Source organism: Miniopterus natalensis, chromosome 5 (genome assembly GCF_054644295.1).
Source record: "Miniopterus natalensis isolate mMinNat1 chromosome 5, mMinNat1.hap1, whole genome shotgun sequence".
NCBI lineage: Eukaryota > Metazoa > Chordata > Mammalia > Chiroptera > Miniopteridae > Miniopterus > Miniopterus natalensis.
Genome location: NC_142085.1, coordinates 79818462 through 79841271, shown reverse-complemented (window position 1 = coordinate 79841271; position 22810 = coordinate 79818462). Strand labels below are relative to the sequence as shown.

The 22810-nt window shown below is 40.8% G+C and overlaps 1 protein-coding gene across 3 annotated transcripts in view; it reads right to left on the bottom strand.

Moving 5' to 3' along the window:
- GRM1 (glutamate metabotropic receptor 1) overlaps positions 1-22568 on the bottom strand; it is a 258781-nt gene extending 236213 nt beyond the window's left edge. For all 3 annotated transcript variants that reach the window (XM_087817195.1, XM_016223919.2, XM_016223920.2), the window contains exon 1: positions 21869-22568. In XM_087817195.1, the coding sequence (XP_087673321.1) occupies positions 21869-22568 (700 nt within the window). The remainder of the gene's footprint in view (positions 1-21868) is intronic.
- Positions 22569-22810: the final 242 nt, after the last annotated feature.

Genomic DNA, 22810 nt, shown 5'->3' with positions numbered 1-22810 from the left:
ACACCTACCCACACGTCTTCCCTGTCATAGTAGATCAGGGAGAGACTGTTGGTGACACTAAAATTAAAGGGAACACCAGGACTCTTTGATTTATTTCTCTCTGTTTAAGCAGGATTTATAGAGTCTATATTAAGAAGCACATCTTACTCGCTTTTATATCCCTCATACTCAATAGCTGTTGAATTTAATTAAATGTCAGAAGCAAGTCTTTAGTTTATTGAAACTTAGCTCAAAGACTGATACTCTGAAGCTAAGCAAAAATTAGAAGAGTTTTTTTGAAAGTCCTATAAATGGTACTCTCCACACTTTATGTATGCAGTTATAGGGGAAGCAACTTCATGTATTAGGAATGTGGTATACACGAGTGCTCCCCAAATCTGGCTGTGTAACAGAATTACCTAGAAAGAGGGATGGTAAAATTCAAGTCCCAGAACACCATCCCCAGCATGTGTAGCGACATCCCCAGGTTGGACTAAGCACACATATTTGAGGACAAATGAGCCCTGGACTGAAAACTGGGTTCTAATAACTGCCGCACCACAAAGTAATCACTTGACCTTGAGCACCAACCACTCAGTCTGTCTATCCTCTAATCCTCCTTCAATAGAAAACAAACTATGATCCTCTCTGGGTTTCAGCTTCTCATCTGTAAAATTGGGCTGCTGGAATGGATGATCTGAAACCCGTTCGGCCTCTACTATATAATCTACACTATAATCATTCCTCTTGCATTTGTCATAGATAGCCTTAGGTGCAGTAATTCTGTATCTGTTTTAAGGTCCCTATTGAATTAATTTCAACAATATATATTGAAAAATGTATTATAACCAAGCACAGCCAAAAGCCCCAAGCATTGGACATATGTTGGGAAAAACCTGAATCTTGCTTCCTGTATTCTAAATTTAAATAAATATTTTTGTGTAAATGAATGAAAGACTGAATGGACAAGTAGAAATCACTTACTAGTTGAGCCTCAATTTCCTCAAATAAAAAAATCTATATACAAAAATCACTCTTCAAACCAGAAATATAAAACAAGTTTTATCTTGAAGCTGACTGCAGGAGATTGAGAACTATATTGAGAAGGCCTGAGTGAAAAAAGGCAGTCAGCCACCAACACATCTGAGGGAAGTGGATTCCAGCCAGAGGAAACAACACCAAGGCCTCAAGGGGGCATTTTTTCAGTGCTTAAGGACGGCAAGAAAGCCCATTGCTAGAGTGTGAAGAAAGATTGTAATCTGTGTGAAAAGAGTCGTAATAGATGCTATAAGAAGCACAAAGGTGGTAAAATGGATCCTACCCTCAAGAAAGGTACAACCAGGACAATACCTACTTTCAGCCTCGTGATCTTACGGACATGACTCGAACCCCACAGCTGTGCGGCCACTGCTTCCTTCCTGGTGTCATCCATTTCAGATTTCAACCTTTTAGAAAATAGAAGCCATTACTTTCTATAAATCAACATTATATAAGGGTGCTTAGGAAATGACAGTGATGATGATTAGAGATGACCAGCAGGGACCTTCAGGAAACACACGCTATATCATAGCTAGAACCAAATAAAAATTGTGAAACAGGAATAACTTTGATGTCCTCCAACTGGCCCGTTCAGGATTGGGTCTTCCCTTCTGGCCACTCTGCCATGCCCACTCTAAATGCTTACATGATAACCCTGAGATAATAACTGAAAATAACTTTAAGTGCTACACTTTGCAAAGGTATGACCCTTTAACAGAAGCTTATTAAACACTCGAAATTTTCCAGATGAAAATCACTTCAGAGAGAGGAGATATAGGTATGTGTATGTGTGTGCGTGTGTGTGTGTGTGTGTGTATGGCTTGGGGGGGCACTAATAATAATTTCTATGCCACCTCTTAAAGATATCATTTTTACAAAGGGAATAAAGGTCATTCACAGCAGACGCTAACCAAAGTAGAATATGCCATATCACACCACCACTTTACTAGCTTATACATATATACATATGAATTTTATGAGTTCTGATTATATATGCCAGTCATTATGTCATTTAATTGCATGAGAAGTTAGTACAATTAAAATCTCCAGTTTACAGATTTGAGGAGTGAGACTTAGAGAGGTTAAGGGACTTGCCTAAAGTCACACAATTCAAATATGACAGAGATAGGACAAGAAACCAGGTCTTAATCCAAAAGTCACCCCTTAACCATTAATCTCCTTCTTTTATACTCACACTGTTTATTGTGCATCTGCTTGACCACTAATTACAAATGGAGGAGCCAAAACTGAAAAGGCGGATGACTTCATTGCTAAGCCAGTCGTTGGTAGACCTCTCCCAGGAAGGGATGGTCGCACCGCTCTGTTACAAAGCCATAGACTCCGAGAAGCCCTACTCATAAAAGCTTAGCTTCTGAGGTTTGGGGGCTCATTCAGTCCAACCTCACCTACCATCTGAGTTCCTTTTACAACAATCCGAGAATCTCACAAACACGTGCCCATAATCGCACTAGGAACCAAACAAGAGAGGCTGGCTTCCACATGAACTGACACTCCACAGGGAAAATCAGCTGGCGCTGTATACATTCTGCTTTTGAGAATGAGTCAGTTCAGAGCACTGTCAATTTTTTTTAAATGAAGTAAGCTCCCCAGTACCAAAGCCCTAAAAATTTCCGGAGAGAAGATAAAGGCTTTCTTGTCCTTAGCCCACTGAAAAATCTCCCTTATTTTAGAAATATAGTGTGTTTCCTTTTTTTTTAGTTACAGGATTTTTCTGAACACAGAAAAATTATGATTATGTCTTTTTATCATCATATCTGGAAGTTACAAATTTGAAGGCTTTTTTGAGAAGTATCAGGTATTCTTTAAAGCAAATCAATACATAGTCATCTTAATGCTCTGACAATGTCTCCCTTTGTCTTTCTACAACCAAAAGGAGCAAGCTTTAGAGTAGAACTGCCTTTTCTAAATAGAAATACATCCTAGGACATAAAGAGAACTAAAAAGGAAGACCCAGTGTGTATTTATTTGACTCTTTTCTGAAGTGGTAATGATCTAGGCTAAGTGGTCTCCTGGTCAACCAGGCCAGGTATTGGATATAATTCTTTCCAATACATATCAGATACAATATGACTCAAGGACCTGATTTTTTTTAAGATAGTGTCTAACTGGAGTGGAAACCCTGACAGATTTTTTCTCTTCTTTGTGATACAAATACTTGGCTTAAGCTTTGATTGCCCCAGGCACCTATTTCAAAAAGGCATCCACTTCAAAGATGGCTCTCCCAGTAACCGCAAGGCCAGCCCCTGGACTACACAAATAGCCAGGCTGCCTCCCCCGCACTGAGGCTCCTTCGTTTTAGAGATCCTGGCTTATTTCAATAACTGGACATTTGGGCTACTTGAATTTTTCTCTTCCTGCACTTTAAATTCCAGCTCTTGTGTTTTAAAGTTAGCAATAATGAGTGAACCCAGGAAACCCTAGGCCTCCACCCCAATAAAAGCAGAACCCCAGGCCCTGCCATTTCTCTCTACCTTGTTCTTTCTCTCTCACTGCGTGGCCCTATTGTGTTGTGTGATTTCCAGGTCTCATAAGCAGTAAAACTCTATCTTTTCAAAGTTTCCAAATGGTTATCGCTGAAGGGCTTCTTGAAATTGTAATAAGAACCACAAGGGCTAGTCCAGCTAAAATATTGGTTATTGATAGGCTGATTATCTCTGCAAAAGACCCTATCTCCAATTAAGGCCACATTCTGAGGTACTAGGCATTAAGATTCAAATTTTGGGGTGGACCACAATTCAACTGAGAACAAGAATAGATGGGAAAATGGGACTAATATTTGAAATTTTTTTTGAATGTATGCATTTTAATATAGTTTTTCTTGAACTTCTCAAAAATGCAACAGAAAACATGCTACGAAAACATGTTATACACTTAACACTTGTACCAAGATGGCACTGTTATGGCGAAGGAACCTGTATCTCTTTAAAAAGATAGGGCATTATTGGTTTTTTGAATTTATCCTTCTTAGAGAAATACGAAGCCAAAGGATTCCAATAGCATGGTCAGCCCAAATGCCTTTTAGGTCACCTTTTCACAGGGCCATCATTTGTTATTCATTCGACATGTATCAGTCAAGCACTTACTTGGTGCTTAACACCTTGTCAGACCTTACAAATATGGGGGAAATCTAAAGTAAGTGCAAACTGTAAGGAATGATTTACCTGCCTGTGAAGGTATGAATGATTCTCCTTGTTTTGTATGCCTTAAAAGTTTATATGACATGGTCTCTAGTGGGGCCAGAATGTGTACTCTCTAAGGCTGATTTTCAGGAATCCTTGTATTATTAAGGAGTGACATAAGGTGTGATCTTGTCATGTCACCAAGAATGGTTTCATGGGTAGGTGTCGAGTGGAAATGTGCCTGTCATATGCCATGTACACGTGTCAGACAACTCACATTTTTATTCAAGTGCTGTCCCCAAGGTCACAACTATTCTTCCACATTAACATTTGACCCCAATAAGTATTGGTGATAATTCCCCATTCAATGAGTTCCAGAGTGAGTGCTGCACTAGATAAAAACCATGGAGAAACACACTGCAAAAGGCAGAGAACACAACCTCCCCATATGCAGAAGTGAATCAAAGTTATCTGTGCACCATGCCAGAGGGGACGGCAGCTTTGGGTGGCAGGTGGCACGCCTCTCTGCCAGGGAGAAGGCGTTGCTCCTGGCAGTTTTTTTAACTGAGGCATGTGACCTAAGTAGTGGCATTTCACAGCTGAAAAACCAGCTTGCAATATGCCTGTGCTTCACGGAGAGGCGGGCCACATGTCCACAGAGGCTGCAACTCTAGCTGCAAAACGTCGCAACACATTCGCCAGCATACTTCTTATAGTCAAATATTTATATTACTGTGGAAATATAAATGGACAGATAAATGACATTTTTGCCAGACAAACAAAAAAGGTGGCTTTCCTACAAAAGTCTCCCTTTCTAGCACAAATTCTACTAGGAGGAAGGAAAAAAAGCAGAAAGAAAATGAGCGGGCAGGAAAAGGTAAAAATAATTCCCTATTTATCAGTCTTTGGAAGAAATTTGCCAAAGAGGACCTATTCTATTTTAACTAAATTTTCAGGTAGAAGACCATTCAAACTCTGACATTCTCAGAATTCTGTCATCTGGGTCTGCTTTTTCAATCAGTTCTTCCACAGCTCCCTTTTAGGTAACTTCTACTCCAAACAAATTAAACAGTTCACCATTCCTTGTAGTATATCTGTTAGCATTTTAGTCAGAGCCCTTGTTTACATGATCTCCTCCATTTAGATTTTCACTTACAAGACTAGCTAGCATCCGAGGCATGTTCTAATGCCACTTATTCCAAGATTCCTACCTAATGTCCCCACCTAGGAGAGACCCCCCCATCCTTCAACCACACTCTCTTCTCATCCAGCCTCATCCACCTGTGGATGGGAAATAATTATTTCTCTATCTCTCCTTCTGGACCACAAGCAATGGCAGGGACTACAGGATTTCCATAAAGTCTGGGAACATAGATAATGTTACTTTACTGTATCATAGCATCTTTCATATATTCTCATATATCATACTTTCACTCTAAATACAGTATCTGAATAATTTCTTATGGATATTTGGCTATGTTACCAAACTTGATTGGCATCTGAAACCTGAATTCATGTTTGGTATCTGATGCCCGGCACACTGCTGGATGATTAGTGGGATCTGTATTTGCTGAATAAATGAATTAACTGGTTGTCTCATTGATATGAAGCTGAGGCCTGCCCTTCAAGCCAGCATAGAGAGACTAAGGGTGACAGAAAATCTGAGCATAGACAAAGCATATGAAGACATAAAGGTAGATGTCCGGAGATGCTGCATGGGTTGACAGCGTGGAAAATCTGGGCTGCGGTGGAGCTCCTTGCTCTTATAGTAACTATCCGTGTGCAACCTCAGCAAGGCACCTAAACTCTGATTTTTGTTTTTAAATCAGGGACTTAGATAAATGTTTCCTTCAACACAAAATCTATCATTTTAAATAAATTCTATGTAGAAATGTTGCTTATCACTTTCTGGGAAAAGCAGAGTCCAGGAAGCAGTTGTTAATAATTAAAATGAGAAAATAATATAAGCTACAGTAGAATATAATAATGCAACTAGCAGTTCCACATCAGTTCACAGTGGTGGTCTGGGGCGAAGAATGGCAGCCCCTTTACAGATGAGGAGACAGGCCTATGGTGGCTCAGTGACTCGTCCAGAGTCACAGGGTGGCTAACGGAGGCAGTGAGATCAAACCCAGGTCCTCCCACTCAGTGCCCACTTCACCTGGGCACTGAAGTCTAATGCAGGATAGAGAGCACCAGCCACTGATATTCATAAAAAGGAGGGAAGTGAGCAAATATAGCAGCCTGAGAGTTTTAACTGACTGTAAATGTAGTGACTTTTCCTCAGTTATTAGAAAGGAAAAAAGCTAAGAGGGATATTAAGAGGAGTCTACCCATGAAATATGAAATTAATTAGATATTTAGATAGTATCTTCACTTTATTCTACTACTATAAGAAAGAAGCAAATGAAAAGAAAAATTAGTTATGAGGAATTTAGTAACAACCAAAGACTTCCAAGGTTGCTGGCTCTGGAAATTGAATAATTAGTCTACTGTCTTATTCCATTTACATTTATAGTGCTAGGCAATAAGAATTGATGGGAAGCCTCCAAGCTCTTAAATCATCAAACCCCTTACGAAGGCAGAGAAAAAAGAAATTGAAACAAAAGCCTTCCTTACTTACATCAATTAAACAAATAATTATTGAGTGTCTACTATGCGCAAGGCACTCTTCTAATTGCTGGGGATACATCAGCGAACAAAACAAAACAAAGATTCCACTCTCCAGAAATTTACCTCCCAGTAAGAGAGAGCGTCTGCTGGGCAGAGCATTCTAGAAGGAGAGGGCATACGTGTCACCAGAAATTTGATTAACTACAGTGCTACTACATTCAGCAATTATTCTGGCTAGTTAATGCATATTTTAAGAAGTCATTGAATGAAATAAATGAATAGTTAAACATCTTTAGTACAATTTTCTAAATATGCACATTTTAAAAGCCATTCTTTGCCTATTTCAGGAGCATAGAACATTGCCTTGAGACAGATACAAATGACTCTGAAGGAAATAATTCATTGATGTGTGAGAAAGTGTGCACAATGCACCATCATAAAAAGTACATTATCAGAAGGGGGCTTGTAGAGGTTCTGCCCCTATTGTGGTCCATGAGCACCGGTACCACCTGAGAACCTAGCAAAAATGCAGACTCAAGGGTCCTTCCCAGACCCACTGAATCAGAATCTGAGTTAACCAGTTTCCCGGGTGATCGGGCTGCATACTGAAGTTTGAAAAGCACTGCTCTAGAAGAGCCTAAAAATAATCTACTGAAAGGGGGAATATAAGCACTTCAAAAATTAACCACTCACTCAGTATTTCTCAATTTTAAGAAGTTGTTTCAAGTAAAATTTTACTTTTAAAATGACATCAAGGAAATTACATGTTAAGGTTTTCTTCAGCATGTGCCAACATAGAAGAAAAAATAAAATTTGCCTTTTCAGTTTCAAATCTGGCATTTCTAGCTGGAAACAAAGGGTAATTCATCCTTCACGTATATCAATGCATAGGGCCTCCCTCTACTGTCTGTGATTTAACGACTATCTATATTAACAGGAGTAAGAGATATTGGGTGTTTTTTGGTGTCTCATCCTGCATCAATCTCAGTTTCCCAAGTTAAATCATGTTGACCTTTGCTCAAAGGAGAAAGGAGCAGAGGACATCATTGTAGGTACTGAGCAAAACCAGCCACTGGGCTACAAGCAACTATGGTCTGGAAGGCACATGAAGAGATTGTCAGGAAAAGTTAAGAAGTCAGTAAAAAAAAAAAAAAAAAAAGGTCCCTTTCCATTTGTCACTGAACAGTCCTTGTACAAACCGATTTATTTTTTTCCCTAAGGATAAGAAGAGGGAAAACAGGAAAAGAGGCTGTTATGAATTACAGAGGCAGAGAGCCCTGCTGAGTGTAGACCATGGAGGAGGCTGTTTCATCCACACACACACCCTGCCAAACCAGGCAAAATATCCAGCACAGCCACATAGCAGGCCCCAGAAAGCACCGAAGAAGGAAAAGACAGTGACGTGCAGAGTATCTCTGAGCCAGAGGATGGACTTTTTTTACTAATTGCAGGAGCATGATTCAGCTCTTGTACCTGATCAATGCTCAAGGATTCTTTTGTATGCACAGAATACACAGAAATATCTTTCCATCTTTACCATACTCGACTATGAGTGTAGGATAACCTCCCCTCCACATTTCACAGTTAAAAAAAAAACCACCTCTTAGCCTGCCATGATCATTAACATACAAAAACTTCAGTAGGGATCTGGACCTACAGTGGGATAACCTGCATTTACATATATGTTAATATCCTGTCTCCTCCTAACATGGAGTTGAGAAATTTTGCAATTATTAAAAAGCATGAAATACTGCTATTAAAGTAAAATGGAAGAAGTTAACATCACACATGTAATCTAAACATTTTCTATGGTTGAGCATTAAATTTAGTTTTGAGCTTCCTGGTAGGCAAAGAGAAAAATGGAAAAGAGAATATTCTCAGTACCAATTAAGATGAGACATGTAGGGGTTCTTGAAGGAGATGGCTGCAATGGTAACCGTGTACCTGCTGCCCCGGCCACAGGCCCACACCCAGCGCCTCCGGTTAAACCTGGGAGGGAATCTTGGAGGGGGAGGCTTCCCGGAGGAGTGAGGGGTCCCAGCCTCACAGCAGGCCCCCAGCCCAGGGATCCAGGGCCGAGAAGAGATTCCCCACAACTCTGGGCTGTGAAAACCAGCGGGGACTGTCCCCCAGGGTCGCGGAGGCTGCGGGATCCCCAGGCTTTCCTCTTAAAGGGCCCGCGCACGGACTCACTCAGACCCTCTCCCTCTGAGCCCAGCGCCGGGCAGCAGCCTGAAAGGACCTGGGACACTTGGGGAGGAACTAACCTGCCTGAAATTGGGGGGAGAGCTGGAGGGGCAGCTTCCTCCCAGAAGAAGAGCTGGCAGAGCCCATTGCTCCTTTGGCGAGTCCTCCTGGCACACAGCCGGCTTGGCCAGCACCTGACTCTCACCTTTGGCCCCGCCCCGTGGTTCCCGGAGGCCCCGCCCCCCCCACCTGCAGGCTCATCCAGGCCATTTCCAGGGGCTTTTCTGTGCAAGTGGCCTCTTGAGCCTCATGCTTAGGACTTTCCTAAAATCTCTCAAACAAGCAGCAGCGGGCCCCATACGGCTAGGCCTGGCACTAGCGGCAGCTGCATTGGCTCATAGCTTGGCCTCTCCTGGACACCGCCAAGCCCAGCACAAGTAGCAGCCAACTATGGTTTGCTGTGTAGCTCATGCTGGGTGGCCCTGGGCTATGACCTCTGGTGAGCACCTGGTATCCTAGGTAATTAACTAAAGAAAGATCGTGGTGTTTTGGACATCGGGCCAGCAGGTGGCCAAGCTAATGAACTGCTGTGAAAGCTAACACTCCCGATTTGTGCTGAGGGCTCTGCACCACCAGAAAGACTATCAAAAAAAAATGAACTGACACTAGTAGAAATACGTGGTTTCCAATCTCAGTTGGGCCCTCTGAAAATTTGCTCTGTTTGAATTGACCTGCCCCCTTTCCCTTTCCATCCCCTTCATTGAGCTACTGAGAAAACAAATGTTATTTTCAAACCTATTTTCTTCTATTCCCCGAACTCATCGCCACCCAAAGGAAGGCCTTCTCCTACCCAAGCATGGCCCTTTCTTCTGGCGCTGTCTCCTCTGCTTTGGCAATCTCATAGACTCTTGTGGTTTTAACCACAGCGATTTGCTAATAAATCTCAAACTGACCTTCCTTTCCAGATCTCTCAACTCCATTGTCCCGTAGGTACCTCACATCCAACCAGTCTACGGTTCATGTTTCCCCATCTATGCTTCCTCTTTTCTACCCTGTCTTGTTCTACAAAACGGAAACCTGGGAGTCATTCTCTACGTCTCTCTCTTCTTGACTCTTAGAACCAATCAGTCACTAAATCCCAATCTCCCTGCTAAATGGCTGTCAAGTCCGTCTCTCCTTTCCATCACCGTTGACTCTTCCTGAAGTAAAGCTGTCATCATCGTCTCTTGACTCAATTGAGTGTTAAATTGGCCTTTTCTCCACCACTCCCACAACCATCAATGGCCTGCAAACTTGTGTCTCAGCTTTCAATCTGACTCCTTTTCTTAATCTGTCCTCTCCAAAGATTCCCAAGTTCTGTTTCCAAAATGTGAATCTATCACATTTCTTCGCTGTTCAAAGTTCTTCAGTGGATCACAATGCTTATAAAATAGAATCTAAATTCCTTGGCTTGACAAGATTGCCCTTGGTGGCCTAGGCCTCCGCCCTTCTGAGAGTGATCCTTCCCCACTTTTTTTCCCTGAACATGCGTTGCGGCATTAGTGATGTGTTTAGAGTTCCCTGAGCATCCTTTGTTTTCTACGTTGGGACTTCTACTCACATTCATTCCTCCAGGTCCTCCTCTCAGTCCTCTAATGGAGTGAACTTGACATGTCACCTCCTTTCAGGGGCTTCTACGAATTTTCATCACTCCTTTTCTTGTCCCAGGGAAAGCTAGTCACATTTCTCTGTTACCTCTTTAAGTCACACCTTTTCCTGTTGGTTATACTTATCAAATTGACTGGTGATCATTAGACAGTGAACTTCTTAGCAGAGGGATTATAGTTCATCTGTCTCTGGTCATCAATAGCCATAGCAGAGGGCCTGGCTCAGAGAAGGTGCTCAGTAAACATTTGCTCAATTAAATAGAGACCTGAACATATCTTCTCCTTTATCAACAGAGTAAAACCTGTTGACCAAAAAATGAAGCTATAATAGGAAAAGAGGATATGATTCGTTCATGGCAAGTCATTTCCACTGTTTCAATATCCTTATATTCCCTTTTAAATTCTCTTGTAAAGTTTCTCCTTTTGAACAACCTATCAGCAATTTGTTTATTGATCTTTTTTGTCCTACTCTTTATAGCACACAAATTTAAAAATGTGCCAGAACACCACGAGAACAGAGGCAATGGCCTCAGTGTTCAGCAATAGCTGTAGAAGAAGCTGTCCAACCAAAGCGCTTTCACTTAGCGCCAGGGCTGTGGCTGCAATTGTTATGAGAGGAGAGGATGGGAATCCAAATGCGCTGTTCAAATGAGCAAACACGCAAGATATGCATCTTCTCTTTATATTTGCACACCCTTGTCGAAGAACACATCTGTATCCATTTCACGCAGGCTCACTTAGACTAAGGACATCTTAAGGTTAGAATAGACTGACAATGATAACATCTTACATTTATCTGGCTTTGCACACAGTTCCATCTCGTCTCATCTTTACAATAAACTTAAAGGACTGTTTTTGTACATTTTACCCTGAAGGCTATCTAAGCATGGCTAATTCCACTAACCCTTTGGGTCAATCCTACCCCCGAAATTCAACCTTAGCCATTCATTCCTAATGTTCTATCTTTATCCACTACGCAACACCCTTTATTTTAGAAATGATGCCACAGAGCTGTCTGAGCAAATGTGATCTGCCACTCCTGATCACAGCCCTCACAGGCATGAGACCCATTCCTCTTTCATTAAAACAAGGTGCTCCTTTCTGGTCTTTATTTTTCTGCACTGAAGAGGCTGGGGGAGAGAAAGAGATTAATTTATAATCTCAACTAGAGTTTTATGTGGAGTATCACTTTAAACTGGATGTTCACTTTCTCTGAAAAATAAGCTTTACTACAACATGGTAACAAGCACAAATACGGGGGCAGAGTTGCTCAGATCCCCAGGAGAAATTAGTTCAAGCAAGAAAATGGCTTGATCCAAACTTTGCAGGGAAATGTGGAGAGCAGGTAAGTTGGGAGCAAGCGAGAGGAGTGGAAGAGAAGAGACGGCTATTGCTCAGAGGCTTCCTGGTGTTTACAAGTTCAGAGATAGAACAGTTCTTGATGCTGTCAAGATGCCAGACTATGGTCAGAGTGGGTGGGTGGCCGAAGAGGAAGCAGAGGACACAGGGCTGAGATGAATGAACTATGAGGATAGGTATCAATGGGTCATGATATGTTACATGATATGTAACATGAATGTTACAATCACCCAAATGCACGGCAGGGGTTGACACTGAAAGGAGGACATTCAGCAATAAGAATGCATTTTCAGGGACAGAAGAGTCTCCTGGAAGCTGCTAAATGGCAGCAGCAAAGTTGGGCAGAAGGTAGCTGGGCTGGATGACAAAATCTCAGAGGACAGAGGAATTTGGGAGGGTGGGTCAAACCAACAAACCTTGATTTAAGAAAGTATCTGACAGGAAGCTGTGTTAGTCTTGCCTTTGATGCTAACATACTAATGGATGTTATGGTCTTGGGCAAGCCATTGTTATTCCCCGGGCCTTTATGTTCTCATTTGTGACATGGGAAAGCTTTCTCAAAGCTATGGCAAATGCTGCACCTCCATTGTAACCATGAGTTTCATTTTTATCTTATGTTACTAGGTTTTAGGGTAAAAAAACCTATACCTGATTAATTTCATCAATTGCTCAATATTCATCAGTCAAGAAGGGCTAATCCCAGAAGAAGATATAAACAAGTGGAAGAATATACCATGCTCATGGATTGGAAGAATTAATATCATTAAAATGTCCATACTACCCAAAGCAATTTATAAATTCAATGCAATTCCTATTAAAATACCAACAGCATATTTCACAGATATAGAACAAACATTTTGAAAATTTAGATGGAACCAAAAAGACCCCGAATAGGTGCAGCCATCTTGAGAAAAAAGAACAGAGTGGGAGGGATCATGTTGCCAGACATCAAACTGTACTATAAAGCCACTGTAATCAAAACAGCCTGGTACTGGTACAACAGGCATATAGATCAATGGAACAGAACAGAGTCCCCAGAAATAGACCCAGGCCATTACGGTCAGTTAATATTTGACAAAGGAGGCAAGAGCATCCAGTGGAGTAAAGACAGTCTCTTCAGTAAGTGGTGCCGGGAAAACTGGACAGATACATGCAAAAAATGAAACTCAACCACCAACTTTCACCATACACAAAAATAAACTCAAAATGGATAAAAGACTTAAATGTAAGTCATGAAACCATAAAAATCCTGGAAGAAAACATAGGCGGTAAAGTCACAGACATCCCAGGTAGTGGAATTTTCACTGATACATCTCCTAGGGCAAGAGAAACAAAGAAAAAATAAACATATGGGACTACATCAAACTAAATAGCTTCTGCACAGCAAAAGAAAACAGCCTCAAAATACAAAGGAACCTCACGGTCTGGGAAAACATATTTGCCAAGGATGTATCTGATAAGGGACTAATCAATTAAGAAATGGACAAAGGACTTAAATAGACACTTCTCCAAAGAGGACATACGGATGGCCAAGAGACACATGAGAAAATGCTCGACATCGCTAATCCTCAGAGAGGTGCAAATCAAAACCACAATGAGGTATCACTTCACACCTGTCAGAATGGCTCCATCAACAAATCAACAAACGACATGTGCTGGCGAGGGTGTGGAGAAAGGGGAACCCTAGTACACTGCTGGTGGGAATGCAGACTGGGGCAGCCACTATGGAAAACAGTATGGAGGTTCCTCAAAAAATTAGAAATGGAGCTGCCGTTTGACCCAGTGATTCTGCTCCTAGGAATGTATCCTAAGAATCCTGAAACATTCATCAGAAAGGATATATGCACCCCTATGTTCACAGCAGCACAGTTTACAATAGCTAAGATCTGGAAACAACCCAAGTGCCCATCAGTAGGTGAGTGGGTAAAAAAGCTGTGGGACATTTACCCCATGGAATACTACACAGCTGTAAAGAAGAATCTCATACCCTTTGGGACAGTATGGATGGACCTGGAGAATATTATGCTAAGTGAAATAAGCCAGGCAGAGAAAGACAAACATCACATGATCTCGCTTATATGTGGAATCTAAAGAACTTAATAAACTGATGAACAGAATAGATTCAATGACATGGAAGCATGGATCAGACTGATGAATGTCAGAGGGAGGGAGGAGGGCGGGTGGGTGGAGGGGGAGAGAGTAACCAGAGAATTTATGTGCATATATGCACAACCCAAGGACATGGACAATGGTGGGGAGGGGACCTAAGGAGGGGAAAAGGACGAGGTGGAACAGGTCACTGGGGAGAAAAAGGGACATTTGTAATATTTTAAATAAAATTTAAAAAAGGTCTAATTCCTTAAGAACCCATCTCTTTGGTGACAGTTTAACAACAACAGATGACAGGTAGTTATACAACCATCCCTTGTTCTCTGAAACACTGCTATTAGGTTAATCATGTGCTAACAATTACCATTCACATTTTACAAATGAAACTGAGATGAACATACAGTATTCCCCATAGTCTTTAGTGCATTTATTTTTAGAAAGTGATTAAATGTACATTTTTGTAACACATGAGCCTATAACTGCCTGTATAGTTCTATGTATCTTCCAACAGACTATGGGACCCTTGAGGGAAATAATAATGAAAGTACTGCCAATAATAATAGTTGTTATTCCTTTAATTTATATCTGCCTAGACCAAGACCAGTGTCTGACACATAATAGACACATGTGCTTATCAATAAGTAAATGGTCATGTCTTCATTAAAAAGCAAAATAAATTACTTGGAGACAAAGAACTGCTCCCCTAAACCTTCTTGTGTTTCAATTGACAGTTAAAACTGTTACCTGAATCCTTTAGATAATTGCTTTGAATCTACAATTTGTTGGCCATGAAGTGACTAAAATAGATAATCTTAAAATTGATAAATGAGGATTTCTGATCACCAACTTTCTGCTTGAGCCAATAAATTCTCTTTATAAAAACACCAATCCTATATTTGGTGCCATAGTACCCTAAGCTTAAGAAAGCAAAACTTCCCATGAGACTGAAGAAAATGAAAATTGTAATTTTTTCATATAAATTAAGATTTAAAATGTTGTAGACATTCACTGAGGACAATCAGGTGTAAAAAAATAAGTAGAACTGGCACACATAAATTACATAACTACTTCTACATAAATTGAAAATCTAATGGTAGCTCTTTGATGGATAAGACGGCACATCATTTTGACAGGGCTTCACGTCTCAGCTTGACTCTGGTTTTCAACTACAGCTTCCCTGAAAACTGACAATCGTCTCCTACTGAGATATTGCTTCCAATCTAATATCAGAACAGTATGCACTATGAATTATTTTTGCAGTGGTGGTAAGCTGCTCATTAAACTATTCTGCCCTCACCTACGGTTTCCCAGCCCTCCGTGGGCATGCTGGAAATGTGGCTTCTGAAAAAAATCTCTTTACGATGACACCAACCCAGCCACTGTCCAGAAAGTTATTAAATAGCCATAAAACAGTCATTGTATATTAGCTCCATAGATCACTAGGAGAAAAATTTTTGTGCCTAAAGAGGAATGGCGACTGGCAAGCCACATGGTAGAAACATAAAATATAAACTGCCATCACCATCTACTCTATGCAGGCCAGCTCTGTACAAAATTTGTTCCAAGGCAGGTGAAGTCATGGGGCGATTGATGGTAGGGCAGAAGAATTAAGGGGAGTTCATGCCTTCTCAAAATAATAAAGGTGTTCTTTTTCTCATCTTTGCATTTCACCTTAATCCTTTGCACATAGTAGCTCTTCACTAAATACTGATTACATAATTTAGAAAATGGATTTAATAAGTCTAGCCAATATAAGACAAAATAAATATAAAAATTCAAAAGTATGGCAATCTGAGGGCATTGGTGGTGGAAATAAATAGCTTTATAGTTCTCGACTGGCTTCAAGATTACCACTGTATCCCAGCATGTGTAACAGTTGATATTCATACTGATTACTTTGTAGATTCAAGAAAAGTAGCTGTTGAGTTAAACAACCTGTTTAAATGAAGTTAGGAAACCATATAATATACTTTACAGATCACCCTGTAAAATGTTTAAAATGTAAAAGGTTGGAGTTGAAAGAGGCCAGCTCTCAAGTTCCCAGGTAAGCCAGCAGGGGAATCAGGGTTCTGGGTAAACAAGGCTTACTTGGATGTGAACTTTTTTTTTTAAATCACAAATAGAAAATCTCACAACTTCTGGCTTTTCTTTTGTCCACACACCCACTCTTACTAATAATGTACATGCTCTAAGCCAAAGTTCACATCCAATTTAGCCTATCAAATCCAAGTCCATGCTGTTTAAACCTAAAAGATCATGGTTTGGAAACCTACTTTTCACAGATCTATTAATTGCACCGAAACCCTCCTGGTCTTCCAGAATTGCAAAGCTGAAGGTCACTCCGACCATTTTTGTCCCTAACTTTTTGCTACAACAAAGTCCCCAGTCAAGCATTCCTTTGGAGCACCTTTTATTATTCCAAACACTTTAACCCGGTACCTAGAGTTCTACAATAACTAACCTTTTCAAAGTTCACTTTTCCCCTCCCCATCTAATGTATCGCCCTCACACCTTTCAGTCAGAATTCGCTTTCTTCCCATTATCTTTGAGTCACATCAAACTCCGCTTGGACATACCTTTCTTCAAATTAAAACTCTTTGGCACATGCTTCAGGATTCTCCGTATTTGTACTTCATATCAATAGAGAGTCACAAAATCACAGATTATAAGAACCCACATTTGAGCTGATGTCTTTTTATTGGTTCCCGGCCTACACTCTCCACTCCAGCCAAGCAGACCTGCTTATTTTATCCCCAATGGGGACATTCTTACTACAGCTTCTAACTTAAAAATGCCATAGTCAAAAACACTAACCAAAATTCCCTTTTCTCTAGCTTTTTTTTAGCTAATTGTACTCACCAATATTCTCTTTAGTGTTCCCTAAATTATATAAAGTCCCGTTTTTAAATGTGTATACTGTAATGATTCATTTGTACCCATTTTGCATGTGTCCAAACTATACTCCCTTTAGAGTATAAAGTTCTTAGTACCTGAGACCAAGTTTTCAAATTTCTTTTATACCATGTTTGGTATAGTAAATTTTCAATTAGAGTTGAATATCTATTGTGATGGCTTTTCATTTTAACTACTTATATTTATCTATTTATCTAGAAAGAGGTACAGTGGGTAATGGGAAACCACACTGCCAAGGGAATTCACAGAGGGCTGAGTGACCGCCAGAGCTAGCCAGGGAGTAGTCTGCTGGTGCTGGGCTATGGGACTATATACCTGACCTTCTCTTACTCAGTTTTAATGTATGTAATTAGATCCAGAGAACACAAAGCTGGAATGCTAAAGTGAATTAAATAATCAAAACCCAAGAACTTAATTGATAAGGTATATTTAAGCTAATAAGTTTACATTTAAAAGGAAACAAAAAACAAAGTTCTGCTCATAGATAAAATAATAACTGCCCAAACATAAAAAGGAGATATGGCCTAGTAGTAGCATATATTTTAAAAAGAACTTCTGGATAATCATTTATCTAAGATCTACTTCAGTTATCTATGATGAGAAAACTAAAAACTGAAATATAGAGGTGAAAGAACTGGTGAGGCATGGCATAAAGGCGAGGGGATTCACTGATGCAAATATCACACAGAAGAGGAATGACTCCCAGTAGTTGATAGAGAATTAGTTAAAATTTCAGGGAGACAGGTCATTATATAGCAAAGCTGGCTAATAGTCAGGTGACATTCTGCTTCTGAATTTAAGTCCTGTACTCTTCCCCTCTCATTAGAAACCCCAATCACAATTTAGAAACTTAGAGCAAATGGAAACTACTTCTTGGCAAAGATGCAATAGTGGTGTTTTAAGCACCTTTAGTTGATTGGCCTAAATGACCTTTCAGGACATTCCAATTCTTTATTTTGTGATAAACTACAACAATTTATTAAGATAACTTACCATGAAACAGGTTTGAATCAAGCTAAGAACATTATAAAGAAAGTTACTGGTACATAGATAGGAAATGTATTTATTAGAAATAAAAATCTTATATGCAATTGCACTAGCTAAAGTAATAGTTAACTGATGTATTTATGACTTAGGAGGATTTTCCTCTGATGCCATTGACATTTTAAGTATATTTTACGTCAAATAGAAAAAAACAACAACTTCTGATAAGAAAATGATTGGATTTTTAAAAGAAGCCTCAAAAAAGCCAACTTCATATAAGATGTAAGCAAATATCAAAAAAGGTGCATCACAATGAAAACATAATTGTAAAGATAAGGACACCTTATAGTGGACATTTTCAAAAGAAAACTAACATCACTAAAGCCCTTATCATATCAATATTCATCTGCAACTATGAGACAAAAAAGAAAACCTTAAAACAAATAAAAATGTATCCAATCCAAAAAACTTTTTGAAGCTACAAACTCAAAGGATATTTTTTATTGGACTTGTTCAGTGCTTTGAATTTAATCAACTAGAATTATTTTTAAGTACCCTTTTTTACAATTCCTCAGAATGATAAACTTGATGTTTGATAGGGAATATGCATTTTACCAGAAGGGCGGAATAGAGTGTCCTTGGCCAAGATGTGCTTCACGGAAGAAGGCAATTTTTGTATTGCGTGCTTAGAATATCTAAAGGTACACATTCCAGGTAAGCAGCCTGCTCCAAAGTGCATTCAATTTTTATTTGTGGATAAAACTCTGTTGCTTCAGTACCCACACCCTTTTGCAGATCCTATTTCAATGTTCCCCTCAGGAACCAATCTGAAAAGTTTCTGGAGAGCTTATTGCAGGTAACTTTTATGTCAGGTAAACTGACAGTTGTCGTGACCAGAGAACAAGTGTGGCACAAGTGACATGAGAGAAGATTTTAAAGTATGCAAAAATACAGCAACTGGATTCTAGCTGGTTTAAAAAGTTATAATCAATTTAAAAGCTAATATCTACAATCAACTACCTAGTTCAATAGAGGGAAAATTATTAAATATTTAATTAAACCCCATTCAAGCTAGATTCCCTTGGAGATCTTTCTAACGCTGATAATTAACAATTTTTAACCTGTGCTTTCAAGATGTTTGAAAATACCTCCAAGCTCAATACTGACATAAAATGAAATAATAGGGTGTTCCATCTACGATGTTAAAGTCTATCAAAATTAACCATAGAAATGAAGTACACTAGTCTAATACTAGTGTACTTAGTTATTTTGATATATTACCTGTTCTAGGCTAACTTCTAATAAAAGAAATTGTGATGGTAAATTGTCTAGAGAATGGCCAATTTGGAAAGGAGAGGTGAAGGTCACCAGAGGTTCCAGAATTTCTAAGGTCCAAATTGCTAATAACCAGACAAACTGACTTCCTTCCTGAGTAGTGCCCAGATGGCAGACACAACACTGGTATGTGGTCTTAGCTGTTTTTTGATAGGGAACTGTCACCAGTAGGTGACCCCATCAGTCTGAAGGCAGGAAAATTACTAAATGATGCAAGAAAGTTCCTGCAGGCCAATAGACCGCGGGTCCCTGAGAAGCAGGAGGGCAGAGCCTCAGGAAAAACAAATTTTCAGTTGGAGCTTATACAAAGGAGGCTGTGGTACTTCTTTGCAGATAGAAGAAAATAAAAGCAATTTACTTTCCACAGATATTAAGTCTAATAAGAGAAGAAAAAAAATTCTCTTTGAGAAAAATAGAATATCATATATAAAAGACAAGGCAAATGACATAAGCTCTTGGTAATAAAACAGACACCAAAGTGAGCTGTATGTTCTGTGAACACAATCTGGCCTGGAGTCAACTACTGTAATAGTATGGAGATGTTATCTCTGCCACACAAGACCAGTCAGAGGCAGAAAAGAAGCAAAATCTAAACTAACGCAAGGGTGGAATTTTAATAGGAGCCTTTCCCGAACAGAATTGGCAAACACAAGTCCAATTAATTTTTCAAAAACATAATTCTAGTTGTCAGAAAGCAACCCACTATTAGCAATTATTTTTAGTAAAGTGATGCAACTGGGAAACAGATTGAAGAAAGGGGGGGGGTCTTTTCTCAACCTCTCTCCACCCCCCAAAAATGAGATTACAATAAAATATGGAAAATAAAACTACTGTATAAAGAAAAATGAGGAAGTATTACTTCTTCTTGAAGGAGGAATTTACACTTCTAATATCTATAATCAATTACCCAGTTCAATAGAGGGAGAATTATTAAATATTTAATTAAACCACATTCAATCTAGATTCCCTTAGAGATCTTTCTAGCGCTGATAATTAACAATTTTTAACCTGTGCTTTCAAGATGTTTGATCTAAGCTAAGCACTAGGGGAAACTGTATTAAACATTAAATGTAAGAAATTGACATTAAATATCAAAATGTAAGGGTTTAACATCTGAACTTAAATTTGTATCTCAAAAAATTAGAGATTTTTGTTGATAAAGAGATTTGCAGTTCACTATTAAAAAACAAGATTCAGAAACATGAGTCAGTTGTAAGAAGTCACAATGCTGCAGCAGAAAGTGATGGGGGTTTTTTCAAAAGCAAAGTCTGAAGTTACCATGTATAATTCTACATTATTTCATGTTTGTCGTGAAAACTCTACCTCCTTTATAAAGTAAAGCATCAGTTTCCATTAACAACAACCATGTAACCACTCCAGTAGGGATGACTGTGAACTTCTATCACCAGACTTCACATTGTGTGACTGTTAAAAGAATATGAAGTCACGCTGGTGGCATTTCTTTTAATAATTTTATATTAAGAAATATGAATGCAGCAATACCCTCAAGATTCTCTTCATTCGTCAGCATATACATGTGAATTGTCCTAGACATTAATGTATAACCAGGGTCTCATTTTCTTCATAAACCTAACAAGGGAGTTAAGAGCAAATGCCCCCAAAATCTCATTTTATCCAAAATTTTATATAGGCTGAGATGAAGAGAGTAAAGAAAATCTTTATAATGAGAAGTTCTTTGAGAACTCATGTCTTGTAGGATGCTATAAATATCAAAGTTTTAACCTCAGGTAGTTCTATTTTATTTTTAGAAAGCCATTTTAAACCTGATATCTACTATCCTTTCCTTCGTAACTTATAATCGGTCCAACTTTAAGTTCCAATTAGCAGCCATTGTGTTAAAAGAAAAAGACTAGAAACCAAAACTCAAATTCAAGAGGTCATCAGTGCGATTTCTCATAAAACATACGGACCACGTTAGCATACGTAGTGGGAAGGAAATAAGTAAATGGCTTAAATTCTTTACTTTTCCTTTGTATGTCAGGCACCCCAGAATTTACAATGTAAGTATCTGAGATACTGGGGGAGATGACTGCATTAGTCCAGCATTCACAGGTACCTCTTGGGTGGGTAAGAAGGGGCACATTAGGACAGGGAAGCCCTTTGAGCTGCTCAACACAAGATGAAGCTTTCGGTAAGGGTTTAGGGGACAGTGACATTTTTGTCACATTGCTCACATTGGATTATTCTATTGAGCTTGGAGAACTGGAGCCAGTCACTTAAGAATGGGAGGCCACCTTGAGCAAACAAGCCTTCCAAACCCAGACCCAGAAAATGAGTGTTAACAAGCAGGTTAGTCCAAATCTACCGATGGACACTGTCCGTGGAGACGTTGGCATCTTTCCGGCTCCTACTGTCCTCAGAAACACGAGGGGACACAGTTCTCCTACACTGTGACTATACCAGAGCAGGGGTCAAGGGCATGCCTGGGCGGGCCCCTGCTGAGGAGCGCAAAGCCTAACCCCCAGAGCGAGGACAAGCCAGGGAAGGCCCTGCGAGCCCAGGCGCGCCGCGCGCCGCCCTTCCTCTCCCGAGCGCAGCGCCTACCTTCCGTGTGCACCGCAGAGACGTAGGTCCAGTTGTAACGCTTCACGATGTCGAGCATCGCCCTGGCCTGCAAAGTGTCGGAAGGGACAACCCTCAGGAAGTACTTGTACAGAGTTTTGTCGCTCAGGTCGATGCTCGTGGCGGAATAGGCGATCTGCGGGATGTCGAAGAGCTGCAGCAGGTTCTGCACTTGGATGGCCACGGAGCTGGAGCCCGGGCCGATGACGCCCGCGATGGGCTTCTTAGTCCTGCCCGGGGGCAGCGGCTGCCCGTCGGGCAGGCACCGGTTGAGCCCATCCTTCTCATCTCGAATGGAGATCAGAGAGTCCCTGATGAACTCGATGCTCTGCTCCAGAGCCACGGAGGAGTGCCAGCAGGAGTCCCGGATCTCGCTGCCCAGGGTGATGTTGGGCAGCAGGACCGGGTCCGCGTTGATCTTGTCCAGCGTGTGGAACATGGCCTCCACCCTCTGGATGCCGTACTGCTCCCTGATCTCCCCGCACTTCCTCTCGGGCACCTTTTCGGCCGGAGGCTGGTGGTGGACTGAGAAAAGGGCCCCAATGATGACATCTCCGTCCATTCTGGCCACCGAGCGCTGAGACGAGGCTCCCGCCAGCAGCGCGCTCCTGCCCGGGCTTCTGGGCAGAAGGGACATCTCCCAAAAGATCGCCGGCAAGAAAACCAGCAGGAGCCGGACCATTGTGATGAGAACGGGGTCCACGGCCGGCCAGCCACGTTCCCACGCTGGTCCCAGCAGCCGGCTCCGGGCGCGCACCGCGGGGACGCCCCGCGCCTGCCTCTCCCGGCGCCGCGCGTCCGGCCGCCAACACCGCTCTCCCCGCGTCCGCCGCCCGCACCGCCGCCTCCCGCCACTCCGCCTCCTGCTCCGGGTCCTCCGCGACCACCTCCACTCCCGGGAGGCGTTTCTAGGGGGGCTCGAGC